Source organism: Eschrichtius robustus, chromosome 3 (assembly GCF_028021215.1).
Source record: "Eschrichtius robustus isolate mEscRob2 chromosome 3, mEscRob2.pri, whole genome shotgun sequence".
NCBI classification, from domain to species: domain Eukaryota; kingdom Metazoa; phylum Chordata; class Mammalia; order Artiodactyla; family Eschrichtiidae; genus Eschrichtius; species Eschrichtius robustus.
In genome coordinates this window covers 133941560-133962845 of record NC_090826.1, presented here as the reverse complement: position 1 = coordinate 133962845, position 21286 = coordinate 133941560, and the positions used below count along the sequence as shown (strand labels likewise).

At 41.8% G+C, this 21286-nt stretch overlaps 1 protein-coding gene across 2 annotated transcripts in view; it reads left to right on the top strand.

The window, feature by feature from the left end:
* The window catches only part of ASTN1 (astrotactin 1), a 327436-nt gene that overhangs the window by 237485 nt on the left and 68665 nt on the right, over nt 1–21286 (top strand). For both annotated transcript variants that reach the window (XM_068538391.1, XM_068538390.1), the window contains exons 12-16: nt 1765–1931; nt 4319–4513; nt 5889–6016; nt 12255–12359; nt 14626–14814. In XM_068538391.1, the coding sequence (XP_068394492.1) occupies nt 1765–1931; nt 4319–4513; nt 5889–6016; nt 12255–12359; nt 14626–14814 (784 nt within the window). The remainder of the gene's footprint in view (nt 1–1764; nt 1932–4318; nt 4514–5888; nt 6017–12254; nt 12360–14625; nt 14815–21286) is intronic.

The window sequence follows — 21286 nt, the reverse complement described above, 5'->3', positions numbered from 1 at the left end:
ATGGACCAGGCTGGGAGCCTGGCAGGCTCATGAGGGGGCCATTTGTTTGGGAAATTGCAGAATTAGTGTCAGCAAACAGTGCCCATCCTGCTGTGATCTTCAGTTGGGAAGCATGGAGAGAGGGGAGGTGGGTTTTCAGAGGCACACCTGTGACAGCTCCAGGCTACTAGGCCAAGGTGCTTGGCAACCAGGAGCAAGAGCCAGCCAGGCAGCAGGGCAGGAGAGGAGGTGTTTAACACGGTTCTACCAAGTTTTAAAAGGCTTTTTTTTTGTTGTTTGGTTTTAGTTTTGGAGGAGTGTTTTAGCTAGCTGACAGTAGGTGTATAGCAGTCACTAAAATCAGGTCAGATCTAGACAGACCCCCAGCTGTGCCCCATATAAGCTGCTGGACCCTGGGCAAGTTATCTTTCCCCTTCCAGCCTGTTGGAAAGAATCAGCAGGAATGTAAACGCAGAGTATCTTTTGCATAGACAGAAGAAGCAGGATGGCAAAAAATATTCATTGGCTTTTAGATGGAATCCAGTGCAGTAAGAAGTTCATGCGTTGATTGGCAATGTTAATAGTTTCCAGGTCTATTAAATGAGGAGAATACAGGGTGCTGTGAGATGAAATACCTAAAGCACATAGCATAGCGCCCGGCTACTAGTTAAGTGTTCAGTCAACAGTGACTGTTGTGGGAGAGCCTGATTGTGCTGTGAGCTGGTGATGGTGCGGCCAAGTCACGGACTCCATAGGCAGCCTGCCAAGGTTTCAGGTGTGGTCCTGCCATGATCAGCCATGTGACGTTAGGGAGGTTAAACTTTCTGTGCCCCAGTTTCTTCACGTGTAAAATGAGGATGATCATCCCGCTTACCTTACGGGATGCTGTGAGGGTTACGTGAGTAAGATGCAGGCATATTAGACACTGCCTGGCCCCTCGTGGATCCCTTGTGACGGTTCCTACTGCTCACCAAGCCTTTTCATCTTGCCTGGGACCTGCCTGATTATTTCTTCCTGCATTATCTCCTCTGCTGTCATTCTTGGGTAGTTTATTGAGGACGTGGTGGTACAGAAAAGCTAAATGTTTTACACTGAGTGTCCAGGGAACTGGGATAAAGCCCAAACCCAAGTATGGCACCTGTGGGTGCTCATGTAGCAGGTACCTTGTCTGTGCATCTTCCTCAGGGCATCCTTGAGGTGGGAAGGTCATGAGTACCGCCACTCTCACTAGGAGAGAGTGGCTCCGGCCAAGGTCACAGAGAAAGTCCACTTCCTGCTTCCGGCCGGCAGCCCTGGCTCAGCCCGCTTTCTCCAACACTGCCATCCGGTACCAACGTTGACAAAGTGCTTTGGATGTCAAAAATAAAGTCCTATTAATCCTAAGTCCAAACAGCAGCACTCCTTTCCCCTAGCCCAAAGGAGTCTCTCCTAATGCATTTTAATTCAGGCCCATCACTTCCACTCTCCTGCCCGCCTGAGGCCCAACTGGGAGGCCAGCACACCTCGGCCCTGTCTTGCTGCAATGCTCCCGTCCAGCCTGCTTGGAGGAATCAGCTTTAATGCAAATGTGTGTGATCTGTGCCCAGAGAGAAGAAGCGAGATGTCAAAAAAGGTCACTGGCTTTTACAGGGAGTCCAGCATAGTGGGAAACTCGTGCATTACTTACCAATGTTGATGTTTTCAAGGCTGAATGCTAAAAATAGGCATCAGTGGTTACACTCTGGTTCCCAGAGAACCCAGGTCCCGGGTTCACCCACCTGTGTGGATGCTTTCTGATTGTGCCAGTGCCCATCCGGACTCAGCCCCATGAAGGACAGCTCTGGTTGCTATGACCGCCACATCGGGGTGGACTGCTCGGATGGCTTCAACGGTGGCTGTGAGCAGCTGTGTCTGCAGCAGATGGCGCCCTTCCCGGACGACCCCGCTGTGTACAACATCCTCATGTTCTGCGGGTGAGTTGAGCTGCTCATGAGGCCAACCGGCTTATTGGGATGAGGGACTTTCAGGAAAGTAAATCCAGGTGAACTGGTCACTTTAGGCCAGCCCTTAGGCTCTGAGGAAAGAGCCTTCAGGACTGGAGGAGGAGCATTTTTAAAGTCAGAGTTGGAAGGACCCTTAGGGAAAATCTAGTGTCACCACTGAAAATGAGGAAACTGACCTAGGGGTTTACCTAAATCATTGCCTGCTTACACCAGAATTTCCAAACTGTGTTTGTGGTGCTATGTTAATTGTTTTGTGACAAAAGGATTCCACAGTCCAAAAGCTTGGGAAAGATTGTGTGAAACCAATCAATTATCAAAGAAGGGACATGCTGGATTGTTGCTGAAAGCCAGTGCCTGCTGAATAATCATGAGAAGATTATTCAGTGGACGAGTAATGTTATTTTATTGTATTTCATTTTATTTTCTTTCTTTGCAAGTGGCAATTTTCCTGTTTAGTTTCTTGTAAAATCCCATTCCATAAACGGAAGCTTGATCTCAATTTTAAAATCTCTATAATGTTATCCTTATGGTTGACCCACTTCGATTAATGAGGTAAATTTAGCCAAAGTAGCATAGAATTTATTTATTTGATAAACATATATTTGAGCACCCACTTTGTGCAGACAACCTAGTTAGGTGTCAGATATAGGAGACACAGTAGGATGTGAGATCTGGTCTCCTCTCTCTCAAAGGAGTTTACGATGGGATGTGCGGCCATGAGCACAAAGGAGAATGGGAGAGATGGGGCAGTGTGAAAGGGCAAGTTGTCAAGATGCTCAGGATGGACTAAGAAGGAACCAGCCAAATTTAAAATTCTTTCCAGAAACACTGTGTTATGGCTCAAGGAAGGAACCACTTTATCTTGTCCCAGACCTAAGCTGGTGCCATGAAGTCCTTTGTGGGTCTCAAATCAGGTCTGTTGCCTGGACTAATACAGTAGGTCCCTAACTGGACTTTCTTTCCTATTTCATCAGAATTTGGTACACATGTACATTTAGCACTCTCCAAGCCACTATATATAGCCTTCCAAAAGAAGTCCTTGATTTGAGGTTCTTTAGAAAGACCAAATCACATGCACTTATAATTAAAGAGCTCTGCTCACACCTGTTCACACGATATGTAAATGGTGAATGGGGAAAACAAAGTTGCATTAACATAGGCTTCATTTGTACCTCTGCTAATGACGATAGCAGCATTTATTGAGCACCTACTATAGGCTAGGCACAGCGTAAGTTCTTTGAGTTAAGTGTCTCACTTAATCTTCCCAGTAACCCAACAAAGCAGCTACTGTTTTTCTCACTTTTACAGATGTGGAGTTCAATCAACTAATTCAAGGTAACCCAGTAAAGGGTGGTGTTATTGCCATGATAATATTGCTTCTCACCACTTAAAACTATGATAATTTGTTCCTCTATATAGAACAGAGGTCTTTATCTTATTGCAACAATTACTATAGATAGCAATAAATGATGTGTTTTAATGTCATGAAGATCTATAAATTCCACATTTGGTATGTTTCTAAGGAGAGACCCAAATTACATCAATATGCTTTTAAAATGACAGCTTTATCAAAGCCGTTCTTACTTGAACGAACAAGTTATGTTCTTCTCACTATAACTACAAATAAAGTCCAATTAATGACTTATGGGTTATTGACCCGTGTCTACCAACATCAGTATTGCTCTTGCATTAGAGTAACTGCACATGCTTAATGGGGAGGGTATCAAGGAGGTGTCCACACAACATGCCCTAACATCTCTTTAGTTCAGGAATGCTACTCTGAATTAAGGGGGAGTTAATATGGGTTGATCTTGTGTTTGGATATATTCAAACAGAGCACAGCTGCAAGATGATCAATCTTTTTAATTTCTTAGCTGGCTTGTCACAGGACCAGGTTAGAAGGTTATTAATTTCTTAAGCACAGTGTCATTCTTTTTGCTGCCTAATTACCCTCCAAACAAATGCAGGGTCTGGCCATATAGATTGTTCTGGAGAAAGACTCTAGAATATTTTGGATTGAAATGTGTTAACTCATTTATAAGCTTATATCCAGTGATTCTTACTCAGACCTATCTGGGAAATCCTACACTTGTTAGAGGAGAAAGAACGGCAGAGCTCTGGAAGCACTTATCTGCGAAGGAAAGGTGAGAGGTTCTGTATGATCACATAATGCAAGAAGACTCGGTTTATAGACCTAAGAAACTGAGTTATATAGGGGACAAAATCAAATCAGGATACTCATAATCTTTGGCTATCCCACATTCTCCCAAGGCATTTTTTTCCAGTCTATTGGGTTGTGTCGGCTGCATGGCTCATTGATGGAATAACTTCTTATCTTGAGCTTTCCACCATGCTAGGTGCATCGAAGATTACAAGCTTGGTGTGGATGGACGCTCTTGCCAACTCATCACAGAGACCTGTCCAGAGGGAGGTGACTGTGGGGAAAGCAGAGAGCTCCCCATGAACCAGACCCTCTTTGGGGAGATGTTCTTTGGTTACAACAACCATTCCAAGGAAGTGGCTGCTGGACAGGTGCTGAAAGGAACATTCAGGTGAACCCCACGTCCATAGCACTGGTTATTCAGGGCTATTGATGGATCTCTTCTCTGATGGGTCTTAAAGTCAGCATAAAGTCTTGTATCTTGGATCCAGGTAAATGTGACCCTAAAAGGATAGGTTATTTTCTCTCCCCTGGTCTTTACTAGGTTCACACTCCTCCTTCCAGAACCCAAGAACCCTGAACAGTAAAATGTTAAATAAATTTTTACCTTGCCCAGGCAGAGACTACAAGATTTTCCATGGAAGCCACCACAAAATGCTCAGGTTCTATCATCCCTCTGAGTCTTGGTGAATGAGTCAGTCTAGCATAGGTCCTCAGTATGGTCCAAGAATCCCTGTGGGTCCCTGAGATCCTCTCAGGGGATATTCAAAGTCCTGCCTTTTCCAACTACAGAGAGGATGGGTTTCCTTCATATACTTCAATCCAAACAATATATTGCAATAAGTTGAATGCAGAGGTGAGAATTCAGCTGTCTTCTATGAAATCAGACATTTTAAAACACTTGCAAAAAATGTAAAGTAATGCCACTCATCTCATCATTTTTCAAGACATGTTAATATTTAATGGATTTATTATTGTCATCTAAAAATATATCAATAAATATTTTTTAATTTTTTCTTTCAATTTCTAATATGGTAAATATGGTAAATGTAGATATAATCTACATAAACAAAGGCTACTTGGGGCCTTCAATTATTTTTAAGAGTGTAAAGGGGGTCTTGAGAACAAAATGTTTCAAACCACTGACTTAGAATATTTCTAGGAAATTCTCCATTTGACCCCTGTCCCTAATCTATCTTAGGTTATTTGAGTACATTGTCCTCAGAATCCATGCGTTTCAGGAGATGATGGTGATGATGATAATGATGTTGAAAGTGTTATAATATGGACCAGCAGTTGATAGCAAGCTAGGTCTGGACTCTTACAAGCAAACTGATAGTAAACATTCGAGCTATTTTTTGGAGTCAGTTTTGTTTTCTGTTACAGACAGTAGACTTTACTAAAATTTCCCCTTTTAGCCTGGGACCTCATTTGCCAATGGCAAGCAGTGAGGTGTCATAATGAATATTGTGGTGGCTGCATTTGCCCAGATCTTGTGGAGAGGGGATCAGGGAGTAGGGACTGGGGTGGGATGGGGGGAAGAATATTCTCGATCTTGTAAGTAGACCTTTTCAGCTGGTTTATTTCTCATTTCCCTCAGCCCTTGCCCTGCTTCTCACACTTGTGTCTTGCTTCAGACATGTACATTGAGTGGGGTTCAGGGCGAGGGGAAGTTTTTTGTCCATTGTGGGTTGAGACATAGATCGCTCACCAAAGAGTGGGGTTCACTTGAACACTCAGAGATGAAAGTCGGCCTCTGTTTCCAGGCAAAACAACTTTGCTCGAGGTTTAGACCAGCAACTGCCAGATGGTCTTGTGGTGGCCACTGTCCCCCTGGAGAACCAGTGCCTGGAGGAAATCTCAGAACCAACCCCGGACCCAGACTTCTTGACTGGTGAGTGTGCCACACACCTTACTTAACTGGCAGAAACAAACAAGCAGCTCCCTATGATTCTGTGAGCTCAAGACTCTTGACCTTGCTTATTTTGGTTTCAAAGCCAGTGATTTTCTTGATATGTGATAAAAGCTCAGTCCTAAAACTGAACACTAGTAGGATTATTTGTCAGTAAAACGGCCAATGTTATTACATCATTATCTGCAAAATGGCCATAATAATACCTTTCCCTGCTAGTCTTATTGGGATGCTTTGAAAACAAATGAAATAATAGATATGTAAGAGTTCAGAGTTCTCAGTGGATTAGAGGAAGTGACTAGGTCACAGAAGAGGTAGAAAGGTGGATCGCTTAGAGCCTAAATATCTGTCATTGGTTCCCCGGCAAGTGCTTCTAGAGCAGTGTGAGAGAATAGAGAATGATAGAGCTTTGTTGTCAAACGACCCTGGGTTTGACTCCTGGCTCTGCTACTTTCTAGCTGTGTGACATTAGACAATACAGTCTCTTGGGGTCTCATGGCCCCCATCATAAGATGGGGATCATAACACCTGTCACTCAATGTTGCTTTGAGCCCAATGGCACTCTTCTCCTCGGCTCACTGTGGAACAAAGGTATGGGCTGATTGGGAGAGGCAGGAATACTAGGGGTCGCTTCTCCTTTCTGTGCCGCTAAAGACCCCCAGTTAGCACCTCCTGGACCAAAGAAGGCATTTCAAAGTGTTCCAGGGACCCTTAAGAGGCAGCCAACCGGGAACTCAGCTTCACTTACTAGGAGTCTCGACATGAGCTCTTCCACTGTCAGCTTTGTTCATTTCTCCATTACTCCTCTCCCTTCTTCATTCTCTGTCTTCCTTATTCTAGACCCTTCTCCCCTTTATTTTCCCCTTTTCTGAAGAATGGCTTGAACTGAGTGTAAGCCTTTTTCAGATATCAAGTTATGTCCGAAAATTTCGTTTAGACCGGAATGGGATTAGAAGTAGGTCTGTCTGAGTTAGTATAGCATAGTGATCACTAGCTTAGGCTCTGGATCCTGACAGCTAAGCTCAAATGGCTGTGTGATCTTGGACAAGTTACTTACCTTCTCCATGGCTCAGGTTTTTACCTGTAAAAATGGATATTATAGTATTATCTTTCTTATAGGATTAGTATGAGGAATAAATATTCATAAAGTTTTAAAAACAGTCCCTGATACATACTGAGATGTATGTTTATTAAATAAATAAATATACCAAGGAAGAAAGAAAATATGAACATTCAAACTACCAAACTGTGTTTTCCTTATAGAAGAAGGAAAGGGAGCAAGAGAGAAAACAATTAGATATATTCTGGACCAGAAATAAATCTCATCGAAATAAGCTGCCTTCTAAAAGATCACACACACACACACACACACACACACACACACACCTGAAAAAAATTAAAGTGCACCTCTGGGTGTGTCCTGAAAGCCTACATCTCTAGTGTTTGGCAATCTAGTTTTCTTGTTTCCCTGTCATTGTCTGAGAAACACTTGTCGGGTGTGTGTAAAATGCCTTGTAAAGGAGGTGTGAGATGGCGCACAGAAGTAGGGCAGGCGCCACACTGCCAATAAACTACCTGGCTTCTGTTTAAAGAGTCACCAGGACAACTCTCTCACGCATTAGAACTTACATGGAGGTGAGGAGCTATACTTTCAGTTGTCAGGCTGGGAAGACACAGAGTAGTGCTGGATGCTACCTGAGCTTTTTGGGGAGGATAGATCTGAGAAACATCAGGAAAAAACATGTGTCTGAATCTCCATCTTTGGAAATAAGAAAAAGATCCAAACTTTGTTCAAATCCACAAGAGAAACGTCTTTCTTCCTTGTGCCCTTGGACCTCTCCTGATTTGGTATATCAGAGGCAAAAGGAGTGGAAGGATGTCCTGGTGGGACCTTTCCTTTTTCATGGTCTTGAGACAGTGACATTCCTAAAAGTACAGAGAACTTTTCTTGACCTGCTAGTTTTCTACCCAGCCTTTCTTTCTAATGTATTTTGATTAAGAAGTGATACCAGTTAGTCCAAGAGCAGGTATTTCCTTTGGTGTAAGAAGGAATCAGTCTTGTTTTTTCAAAGCCCAGAATAACTAGAAGAATCAGTTAAATAGATGGTTGACCACTTTTCTTCCATATTTATTTCCGAATTCTGGGAACATTTTAATTGTATCTTTCTTGAGAGTCATACAGAGAATGTCATATCATGCCGCACTATGTGCTATTATAGGTCACAATCCCCGTACACCTACAAGCTTAAAAGATTTTAGAGCGAAAGTGATCTTCAGATTCTTCTATATCAGCATTTTCAAGCATGCTTTTTTCATGAAAAACCAGCCCTCCACTCATAAATAGGTTCTATCTTCAAATAATTTGGAAAGACAGTAGCATCTACCTCTCAGCAATTTGCCGCACCTGAGCATGGAACAGAGTCCAAGAAGTCCTGCACTAAAGAAATACCTTTTACTTTACTTAGCCCAGCAATTCCCAAATCTATTTAACTAGAGAATCCTTTTACACATAACAGCTATTTCGATCTTTCAGAATTATTGGCTTAAAGAATGTACTGGAAAATTTCTGATGTGCGTGTTTTATCTTGCTGATTACCTCCTTCCTTACCAAAACAGTTAAGAGCTCTTATGCTTTACCAGCCTTTTTGGTGTTATAAGTTGTGTGGAAATAAATGAAGACCAACAAAATGAAAACAGGTGAAGGTTATTTACACACAGCAAGGGAGTCAGCCCCCATCACTTGCATTTTGGCAGAGACTGAGAGGCAGGCAGAGAAGTAGGAAAGCTTCAGAGTGGAAAAAAGGGAGGGCTTCAGATATGCCCTGATAGGCATGTAAGCTGTTGGCAGGTGATCCAACTAACCAGGAGTGAGGTATTCTTAGGGAAATGTTTAGGAGACCTATTTGACTTTCTCTGGAGGAACCTAACTTGGAAGCAAGAACAAAACTGAGGGAAGCTGTCAGTTATTAATCAAGTCCTGGTGAGTTTGGCCTGATTGTTACAGGGGTTATTATTTGGCTTCCTGAACTAGAAGAGATAGTGGTCTGACTTCCTACAAGTCTGACTTAGAGACGGTAGATTAGCTTCTTGGGCTGGTTGCTGTAGATAATAGGGTGGTTTGCTGGGCTGGTTGCTGCAGATTGTGGGTCAGAGCTCTGTTTTTACATGTGGTCTGCCCATCATCCATTTGTATTTTCAGTCTCTCAGCTGAGAAAAAAAAAGAGTCCAGAGGCAGATCAAGGAGGAAGAGGAGGCTGCTGGTCACATTCATGGGTCCGATGGGTGCCATAATCACGAAATCTTAAACATCCCCTTGACATTTCAATAAAATAACAGGAGAAAACTAACTTTCTTTCTTTCTTCCTCCCTCCTTCCTTCTCTCCCTTCCTCCCTCCCTTTCTTGTTTCCTTCCTCCCTCTTTCCTTCCTCTTTCCTTCTTCTTTCTGTTTTCTTTCTTTCTTTCCTACCTTGCCTGCCTGCTTGCTTTCCTTCTTTCCTCCCTTCTTTCTTTTTCTTTCTTTCTTCCTTCCTTTCTCTTTCTTTCTTTCTTTCTTTCTTTCTTTCTTTCTTTCTTTTTCTTTCACATAGGTCTATTCAGTCATTCTTTTTTCAAGCATATGTAGGGAAAAATAATGTTCTTTCTTGAGAAAACAGAGATATTTTGTTTGGAAAAAAAGTCATTCACAAATGTATCACAAATAATAATAAAATGAAATAAAAAACTGGAACTAACCGCGTTGCAAGGGCACACTTGCAATGTAGGAGAAAGAATCCTATGACTCAGCAAGAAAATATATATTTTAAAATATCCCTTTCCTTTTAACTAATGGGAATATTATCTGTAAGTGGGCACAGAACAACATTTCCTGAGCATTAACGGTTATATAACTGTTTCCCTGACTATGGTGTAGCATAAATGCGCTCAGTAGAATTGTTGTTTAGCAGTGAAGTAATGGAGTTCGGTTGTTTGGCTCATCCTGGGCGAATGTGGGACACTGTCATTCCTGCCTACCGCCAACAGCCGTGCTTCTTTTATTTTCCCTTCCCTCTACTGACCTGAACTAAGGCCTGGGAATTTATAACAAAAACGTCAATTAACAAATGTCAAGTTCACACAATTAGAAGTGATGAGAGAGAGGTAGGGAGAAGGGTGACAACATTATGGAAACCATGTATGGATATGATGTTTTATCTTTTCTCAATGTGCTTTTATACCCGTAACTTTATTTTGTCCTGACAACCTACCTGTAAAGTAGGCAGGATGAATACTATCATCCCTACTTTTCAGATACGAAAACTGAAGGAAATGAGTTGCCTAGCCCCAAGTCACACAGCTGGTTGGAATCACAGAATTGAAAAGGAAACAAGGGGTCATCTGAGCTAAGCCGCTCACTTTACAGATGCAGCAACTGAGAATCGCAAGGTCCCCTGGCCAGGTAGCCAGAGAGGAAGCTCAGGCCAGTTGATTGGCAGGCAGAAACTGCCCCCTTGGGCAACATGGGTGCCTTAGAGCTCCCGCCTCCTGATTTCCTGCCCTTTTCTTTTCCTGCTAGGAAACAAGTCCATTAAAGGGAATGTTTTCTGATATACTGAAAAACCTTTATTTATCGGGCTTGCTATCTTTTTATTAATAGAGTTTCTGAAATAACAGCAAGCTGATGAGCTAGCGTCGCTAGAGAATGCATACTACGTAGAACAGCTTTACAGAGCATGCACGTTATAACTCTAATGAAACGTACCTTGGAGGTATGTGACTGGAGCCTTAAACTTGTAAAGTTAGAATTTCCTTTATACGCTTTTACAATTAACATAAAGGCGAAAAGCCAGAGTATGCAGAAGTATGACTGCCGTCACAAAGCTTAATGCCCTAAAAGAAGAGCATTTGAAAGGAAAATTGCTGAAAACCTTCTTTTAGTTTCAAGTAACTTATCTTTGATTACCTGAGATCAAATTTAAGCAATTGATTCAGTAAGCACCTCTTCTGACCTTTTTTCCTGTTTTTCTACCGATAATTATTCCCATATGATTCACACAGAAATGGAAATTTGGCAATTACTCACCTAATTTGATGAGAGTCGACAAGCAGCTAATTAATCCTACCTACTCTTCATCCAGTTGAGGCACTAAATTAGTTGATTTAGCCTGAAGAAAGCATGGGTCAAAATGGCAGGATAATTCACTACATATGTATTATTGCCATTATATTTATACACACACACTCACTATCTATCTAAATTTATCATATATGTGGCCATTATATTTGCATATGTACATATATATGCACACATGTGCATACATCAGGCATAGAAATGAAGCCAAAATTGGTGCTCTAAACTTAGCAAGGTGATTTTTTAATTTCCTGTGGCCTAATTATTTTGTTTCTGTAGCATTTTATATTTATAGTAATGGCTAGAACTCAAGTAGAGTGCCACTCTTTCTCCAAGGTGTTCAAGCAAGAACATCTCATTACAATATCACTAAGAGGCTACAAGGATGTATTTATTGAGAATGACCTTGGGTAAGTAACTTGGCTTCCCAGAGCCTCAGTTTTCCCATCTGTAAAATAGGGACCACAAATAAAGTGCCTATCATGTGTCTAGCACATAGATGACACTCAGTATAGGGCCCATTCCTGCCCCTTACTAACTTAGTCATGCTGACACTGTCCCTCCTGGTAAAGACGAAACAAGCATTATCAGCTTCAGAGTAATTAAAACTTAAATACGGAACACAAATCAGTTAAATGGGACACAAAAATCGATGTTATCAGGAACTTGAGCTGAGTCAATTATTGCAGCTATTAAAGAGAGTAAAAACCTGTGTGTTACAGTAAGCCCAGAGTTTCATATGAGTTTATTAAGGGAGTATTGTAGTAGAATAGTCACAAACCCTGTCCTGGTCTCAGACACATCTGGAACTTTATCCTGGTGGCCTAGGGCCCTTATGCAAACTCCTCTCTAAGCTTCAGTTCCCTCATTTATAAGATGCAGACAATAACACCTAGTTCACAAGGATCATATGACTGTATACAAAGTGCTTAGCCAAATGCCTGGCACAGAGTATAGGTTCAATAAGTGATAGCTGTTGTTACTATGATTCCAGAAATTTTCTCCATCCAAAAATGCTCTCTCATTACCTCACAGTTACACCCCCTAACCCAGTAGACTTGGGACTTGAGAATCCACTACATGCACTGAGCCCGCATTTCCTCTGTCCCTAGGGATGGTGAACTTCAGCGAGGTGTCCGGATACCCCGTCCTGCAGCACTGGAAGGTCCGCTCTGTGATGTACCACATCAAACTCAAACAAGTGACTGTCTCTCAGGGTGAGCACAGCTGCAAGCCATCCCTCCCACCTGCTCCTGGGGTGTGGCGTTTCTTCCCAAGGGCACAAGCCTTTTATCAATGTTGAAGATGCCATCCAAAATGCAGCCACTCCACGAGATCTATAACCTAGTCACTCGATTCACCCTTCAGGGCAAATGGCTGGAATCGGATCATTTTCTTAGCATAGATTAAATTGCAAGTTTTATCTTGGATAATAGAAGAGATGGAAAGGGCAAGGCGGGAACCACTGGAGATAAATTTAAACACTTACTTTATCATATTTCCTGGGGTCACCCAGTGTGTAGAGAGGATATGCAAAAGCAAACTTTTTATAAATTGACAGAATAAAACTTTCCAAATGCAAAGAGTATACTTTACTCTACTTTAGAGGTTCTATATGATGAAAGAAATAAGGGAAAGAGAGCAAGAAAGAGGAAGGGGAGTGGAAAAATAGAAAACAGCTATGGTTCCTAAAAGCAAGTAGGCAAGATAGATGGATAGATAGATAGATAGATAGATGGATGTAGATTTATCTACATCTACATCTATGTTTTATATATATAAAGATATATATATATCTTTATATCTAATAAGTTAAGGAGTAGTGAATTCTGAACTTAGGATAAATTGTTCCAAAACAGAAAAATGAGGCACCTTGTATAAGTATTCTTCAAATCTTAGTGATAAATGCCTTGAGTCAAGTTTTTCCTAGCATTTGAGCAATCCCACTGTGCAATTTGCAAAAGAGAAAGTTTCTACAAAGTGGCGTTAACATAGGTTTATATCCCTATTCTGCCTCATCCCCATGGACCAGAAGAATATTACTCTACTCCTTCCTCTGGGGCTACCTAAAGAATGTACCAGACCTGAAGTTTATGCTCCAGAGTCTGGCTTTGCTGTGTTGAATAAAAGGGTAACTAGAGCCAGATGCGATTGTTGGCAAAGGGTGACAAGACAAAGGAGAGAGGACTCAGGGTCAGCAACAGGGAGGCCGAGCCTTAGGGCCAACTAGAGAGAGATAGAGGGTAGGGGATAGATAGAGGGTTGTGAAGAGAAGTGAGACATATACTAGAGAAAGAAGAGGCATTAAGGATATAGAACATCTCCAAAGTACACAAAGGGACTCAGAACTTTTTATTTTCTATCACGAAAGAGTTCTTGGCAAGAAGGGATTGGGATGTGGCTATTACTGAAGTGAACTCTGCTGGTGCAGAAAACACTTGGAACAGACTAAGTTACTCTTCATCCTAGAAAAATGCGGCAGTATTTTTCACATACTCAGTTTGCACGCAGCACAGGTGCTATGCATATCAGGGGTTAACAATCACGTATCTCTGTTGCCATGTGCTTTTAAAAGCCACACATGGCATCATGGACGATGTGGACCTCTGCACTTGAGGTCTCAAGCCTGGGCCGGGCTCTGCCTTGTCCTGGTAGGACACAGGTGTGTCAAAAAGAAGGCTGTACAGAGTTGGTCAGGTAGAGAAGGTATTGGATTTGGAAAATTTGCCATAGGTTATCTTTCTGACAAATATGATTCTCTTAAACAGGGAAGGCAAATCCAAGGAGATTTGTCTGGGGAGGAGGGGGAGCAGGCAAACAGATTCTTTCCTCCATTTGCCATTTCAAAGTCTTTATACTTTTGATTTTCTTAAATAAATATAAGCAGTGTTTTAGTGGCTTTCCTTACCTTTCTTCTTCCATTATCTTCCCATTACCCATTTCTCTGCATGAAGGCAGCATCCTGAAAACTTTTTTGGTCACTACCCACAGTTACAGCACATTTTACACTGCGACCTTGTGCACAGGCACGTCCCCACGTACACACCACAGAAGGTTCATGAAGCCATACTTCATCTTCCCAAGTGAAATGTTCTCTGCTGGTATTTGCGTTTCTATTTTAGACTGTGCTATTCTTTTTCATTTTTTAAATGCTATTATTTGAGCTCACTACATTGATTTAATGTCATGACTTGTGATTTGAAAAAAAAAAAACTTTGACTTAAGCAGGGAGGTAGTGGAGATTTGATAATGTTATACTTAACTTGCACGAAGTTAACAACATAACTAACTGGGTGGAAGAAATATTCTTTTAGGAACTGAAATGTCTGATTTAGCTACCTGGAAGTACCTGGTAGCTCCAGCCAGCTCTCCAACATCACTTTGGGCCACATGGCACTTGCACATTGAGGCTGGATGGCCTGGGAATCCAGATACCCGTATTGTAAGTCCTCACTCTTTTTCTTGGGTGACATTTCTCCATAGCCCTCAGCAATGCTCTCCACTCCCTAGACGGGGCTACATCTCGTGGGGATTTTGTAGCCTTGTTGGACCAGTTTGGCAACCATTACATCCAGGAAGCTATCTACGGCTTTGAGGAATCCTGCTCTATCTGGTACCCAAACAAGCAGGTCCAGCGGCGACTCTGGCTGGAATATGAAGACATCAGCAAAGGTGAGTGACGTGCTCATAAGCAAGTTCTACTCCCTGTGCAAGTCCTGGCTGCCTAGGTACATCTGTAGGACCAAAAACAGGGAGTCTGTAGGTGAAGGACTAATTCATATTTGCCTCGATGTTCTTGCCCACCCTTTAAGTTGCCAAGGTTTGGTTGCTAAAACCGAATGTCAAAATGGGAGTATTTGGGAAAACTTTATATGCAGGAGGGGGTCCAAACTGTATGGCCACTGAGCTGGTTATCATAGAGAGAGTCTTCTAAAGGTCTTACCAGCTACCATGCATCCTGTTACCATAGCACGGGCAAAATACTAGACTGTTCTTATGGAGTAGGGGAGAAAAGGAGAGCATTGCGGTCTCCCCCACCGCTCCCTGCCTCCGGCAATCCCATCCTACACTGGCTGGCAACCCCTTCTGGTAATTGCATAGTAAACCCCTTCTCACTCCATCCTGCCCTGTGTTTAGGAGCATTTTTCCTACTGCTCTGTGCTATGAGGAAATCTCCATTGCCCCAGGTGTTTGTATAGCTCTGGATAACAGCCTCACAAATAAATCTTGGTCCACTGTTTGATGGCAAGTTAGTATTCAGCCCAAGTAAGTATAAGAAATTGGAATTTCTGAAACCTCTTGAATCACCTTCTGATGTAGGAGGAGTACTGGCTGGTAAATTTGTGTTCTGATCAACCAAGACTGGTTTAGAATTTCCATTCGTGGAATTTCTTCTTCTGAGCTTATCCTCATGGCATTCTGATGAGCTCAAATTATGGATGTGTGAGTTGCTAAAGGGCAAGTGATGAAATTAGCACAGTGAAAACTCAAGAAGTAGGTCATCCTAAGATTTAATGATCAAGGGTCCCTCTGAGACTAGGGATCCCCTGCTGTCATCAGTGCTACAGTGGGGGAAAATATGCTCCCGTGGCTGAGATGCTGTTGGTTCTCTGAGCTCCATACAGATTTTCTGTTTTGTCTTGCTCAAGAGGTAGTAGAGGCATGAGAGCCCCTCTTCTGGCTTGGAGCTTTCTTCCAAAAGAAGCAAGAGGCTTGTACCTGGACTGCAGGCTTCCCCCCCAGGTCCTGATTCCTCTAAGCTCAAAGACACAACCACAGGCTTCTTGTATCCCTTCAAACTTCAGCATCTTAAAATTGTTCTGATTCCAATTTGCCAAGAAGGAGTATAATGTAAGCACATTTCGATAAGACCAGTTCCAGCTGGCAAAACTTTGTTACGTTTCCATGCCAGAGCCTAGTGACTGAACCAAAGGACTAAAGCCTCCTCTATTTCTGTTTGCCAGTGGTTCAAGGATTACCAGACTCTAGGACTGCTGGGAGATGCGAGTCTGACCTTCCTCAGAACTCCTGGTTCTACCTCTTGCGTCTATCCTGAGCACTGTAGTATCCTTAAGGTTAAATACTAAGCCCAGGAGGGAAATTTGTCCATGGCCTTGGCACTATGCCCTATCCCTCTCCATTCTTACACACAGGAACTAGTTTTGTCACAGTCCAACTGTTGGCTTTAGTTCTCATAAATATGATGTATATCACCCCTTGCTTGTTATTGATATTAAAAGATATTCAAACATTATAGTATGTTTATTTTGATCTCTTGCAATTGTCCACGTATACCTGCCCCCCAGCTGACTCCTGAATCTTACCTCTGTGTCACAGAGTTTATCTCTCTTATTGTTGGATGTGACTCTTACCCTTAAATATTTTTCTTCTCCCTAGGCACTAATTTCTTTTTATTCCAAAAGCACGAAGCACACTACTGATTAAGAATTATAAGTGCATAAGACAAAGGAAGATTTTCTTCTGCTTTTCTGCACTCTGGAGAGGATTACTCCAGAATGGAATTTATACACTAGTGGTGACAAGTGTTCTGAGAGGGCTATACCTACCATGGCATGAAAGTGACACCTTTTTAGACTTGAGTCCTTTAATTGTATGTTCTTGCCTATTCTAACTTTAAAAACTTTCCAATGAAAAGGGGTTTTTTGTTCTTTGCTTTTGTACCTATGATTAGATACCTAAAATTGCTTATGGATTGAATAGGAAAGAGGTTTATCAGGGGTGAAATGAAATGGAAAGATCGTAGGACTGAAGGGCTGGGACTCTAGAATCTGCCAGGTGACTTTTGTTTAGTCAGTTAACTATCGGCATCTCCCCTGTAAAGCCTTCTGTAGTTTCTTCCAGCTCTGACAGTTTATGGATCCTAGGAGTCCCCCTTTATGTGAGAGGCTTTCTCAGGTCACACATTTAAGTTAAAGACTTTCCTCTTCTTTCTACAAATCGCTACACAACTTCTCGAGGGTAGGTTCTATGCCTTATTCAACTTTAAAATCCCAGGGTCCAGCACAGAGCTGGGCACATGACAATCCCTCAACAAGTGTTTGTTATTGTTGAGGTTGTTGTTAGTGATGGCAGTTGGGGTGGTCTCAGTGGGAATGGTGGTTAAAAGCCCTTCTGATGTGGTGACTTCCCACGTGGGTTTTATCATAGACACATAAAATGCTTTAGGTATGCCTGACTGATAAGAACTCAGAGATGGATATTTTTGAACAGATCTTCAGGAGGCAGCCTTTTATTCAACAGCCACTTATTCGTCATACAACCACTATATGGTTTGGTCAGACCAATATTTAGGAGCACCTGTCTTAAGATAAGTCTGACTGGAGCCCATGAATAACATATTTCCATTTCTCACGGTCTAAGATTAGCCTCTCTTCTTTTTCTTTTGCAGAGCAAATAAAGACTATCTGAATTGAAATTTCCAACCTCGCTCTCTCTACTTCTAAACTGACTTCCATCTTTTCTCATCATCCTTTGCCCTTGCGCCTCAGGAAATGCAGTGAGTTCCTCCTCTTCAGGTGAATCTCTCCACCTGTACACTTCCTTCCTTCCCTCTCTGCTTCCTCTTAGTCCTCACTCATTCATTAGCCTCCTCTTTTTTAATCTCTGAAACCTCTTCAGCCACAATTATCCCTTCCCCAACCTTCTATTTTCCAAAAAATAATATTTTTATAAATATGCAACTCTTTTACCACTGTTTCCTTTCAACATGTCACCATCAAATTTCTTGAGCGAGTAGTTTATACATCTTTTCTCTACTTCCTCAACTTCTTTTCACTCTTCAAATAATTGCTTTCAGCCCCGTCACACTACAGAAATTGCTCTGGAGAAGGAAATCAAAGACTTTATAAGCAGAGGTTCATTTTTTCTATTCTGTGACCATTTCATCTATCTCAGCTAAAGAATTTGTCCCTTTTGGCCAGGGCTGCCTTCTTGCAAATCCTCTCCCTTTGTGTCCCTGATGCTATTCTGTCCAGATTCTCTTCATAAATCTTTGGCCTTTATTTCTCATTCTTTTTTGCCCTCACTCCTCTAAAGAAATTGCTTACATTTTGGTCATTTTCTAGGATTTCATCCTTAATGTTCATCTCTTCTTCACTGTTGCTGGGTGATTCTCTTTTGTATCTACATCAACCCACATCTCAAATCCTTCCCTTCTCCCTGAAATTCAAAAGCTCATTTGTCTGTGAGTGTTTACCATTTCTACCTGGATATTCTATAGGCACCTCAATGATCAGCATCACTTTTCTCTGTATCTGCTAGTAGATTCGTGAACCACATTGATGGGTCAAAATATAAAGTGAGGGGTCTTTTATATTCTCCTCCACCCTCCACATTCAACCATTTACAAGTTCTGTTCTTTTTACCCCCTAAATATTTCTTCAGCAGGTGTATTCTCATCCATTTCTCAAAATTGTATGAGTTTACAGTATCAGCTCTCATAAGAAATATTGAAATAGCATCCTCAGGTGCCTCCTTTTCTTCAGTTTCCTGCCACTCTCATCCATTCTGCATTTCACTATCTGTTATCTTTTTAAAATGTCCCTTAATGACATGACTCTTCAGCTTGGAGCCCTTCACTAATGCCTTACTGCCTTCTCAGCATGAACATGGCTTCACTCCCTGTATTAGTTTCCTATGGCTGCTGTAACAAATGACTGCAAACTTGGTGGCTTAAAACAACATAAATTTATTTCCTGAAAGTTCTGGAGCCAGAGGTCCAAAATCAGTTTCAGTGGTCTAAGCTCAAGGTACTAGTGGGGCTGGAGGATCCTTCTAGAGGCTCTAGAAGAGAACCCCTTTTTTGCCCTTTCCAGCTCATAGTGGCCACCTGTATTCCTTGGCTTGTGGCCCCTTTCTCCATCTTCAAAGTGCATCACTCCAATGTCTGAGTCACATGGTCTTCTCTCTGACTCTTCCTGCCTCCTCACATAAGGACCCTTTTGATTACATTGGGTCCACCCAGATAATGCAGGATAATCTCCCCATCTCAAGAGTCTTAATTTAAGCATATCTGCAAAATCTCTTTTGCCAGGCACAGGTAACATTCATAGGTTCTAGAAATTAGGACCTGGGCATCTTTGGGAGCAAATATTCAGCCTACCACACCCTCCACCCTCTCCGGCTGCTGCATCACTGACCATTCCCTACCCTGAGCATTCCTCCACTCTGATGACACAAGACTGCTTGCTATCAATCCAAAACCCTTGCATTTGATTCCAGACAGTTTAAGGCCTCCGAGTCTCCCTTCCTGCCCCAGTCTGAGGCCAGAGGTATGTGCTCTAAAGTCTCCACAATTACTTGTCCCACTCAGAAATTTTCTCTTGGGCCCTCTCTTGCCCACCCGGCCCCCTGACCCTACTCCATTCCCTGGTGTCTGTTCCTTTGCCTCATTTCTGGATGGATCTTATTCTCTCCTTAGGCCCTTAGGATCAGCAGATTAGTCTTCCTGGCTATGATTTCTGTTTCTTGCTTGTGTCTTTTAATCGCCCCCTTCAGCTCTATAAATTGCCATCTGCAATTAAATGATACCTTGACCCAGTGTCAGGCCCCAACTCTGGGTCCAGGGTCAAGTTTCCCACTGGTTCAGAAGAGGAGATTGAGCCTTTCCACACTTCTGAGCCTACCTAACCTTGTCCTCTATCTACCCCTATTCTACCATCACCTTTCTACTCTTCAAGAGCCAGTTCTAACATCACCACTTCCACCAAGCCTTCCTTGATGCTCTAGTCAGAATTCTGTGCTTCCTGTTTTATGCTCTTGGAGCTCCTTATATATATCCTCTGACAGTACTCTTGACATTTCCCTGTATGACTGTATCCCATGATAATAGACTTGACAGCATGTACCATATTTCCCTTCTTTTTGTAATTTAAAAAGTTTATTTAAAAAATGCAAAATGTGTAAAACAGAATAAAGTGAAAAATACATCTTCCTCTCACTCTTATTTCGCAGTCATCTAGTTCCACTCCCCAGAGGCAACCAGGCAACTAGTACTACAGTTTACTGTCTATCTATCCAAATATATTCTATTCCTAGCCATGTGGAAGTGAACAAAGAAAGTTGCAGAAAAGTAAATATATTAGGGTCTTGTCTGCTTTAAAAATGTTATATATAAATATATGCATATACACATCTATATAAGTATAATCTTTAGCCTCTCTCTCACTATCTATGTATATTTATATATGTGTGTGTGTATGTATGTACACACACACACACACACACACAAATTATCTGTTTGTTTCAAGATTAGGGGTATGGTATAGGGTAGGGGCTTTTTTTTTTTGTACTAAAAACTTCTGTGTTGCTCTTCCTACAATAAGCATGTGCCACTTTTATAATAAAACTTTTTTAACACACTGAAAATTATATTCTGAAAAGTTTCTGTTATCTAGAGTAAAGACTTAGAAAGTTAACTGGAAAAAAACAAATCACACAATTGTATCCACAAAGAGCTGAACTTTGGATAGAAATCTGGGAGTAAGTGCAAAACAATAGGATCATTTCTTACCAATCTTTGAGTCTTCACCCCTGACACAGGGCCTGGCATATTATTAGCATCTGTTGTACTGTTTGTTGAAGGAATAGATCCTTTATTTTGTTCTTACTTCAGAAGAAACCAGTAAAAAGAGCCATAGATCTGTAGATTCCAGAGAAGTGACCAAAATTTGAACCTTCTTCAAATAAGAACTTCCAAGGGCTTAATTTTAATCCTCAACCTGACACACTAAGCTCAGTACATTTTCTTTCTCTCTTTATTTCTTTTTTTTTTTTTTTCTTTTTTTGGTACTCCATTCAGGAGTGGATTTCCTCAGATCTTTCTTCCTTTTCTTTTCCAATATCACTTTCATTGCTGCGTTAGATCTGACCTTTGCCATAGCTTTTCCTTGCCATTGCTTTTGGGGCATATCATTGGGGTTATCTGGGTTGACAATTGGCAATAAGCAAGCTCTTCCTTTCTGTTGTACCTTGTAGTCCATAATCCACTGGGGGTTGGGGCATAATCCACAGGGGGTTGGTTGGTTGGTTTCCAGCCAGTTGCTTCCTTTCCATGGGGAAAGCTAAGAAGAATAGCTTCCTCTTCTTCCAAGACACAAGTTGAGAGTTTGTCCCTTAAGGGGAC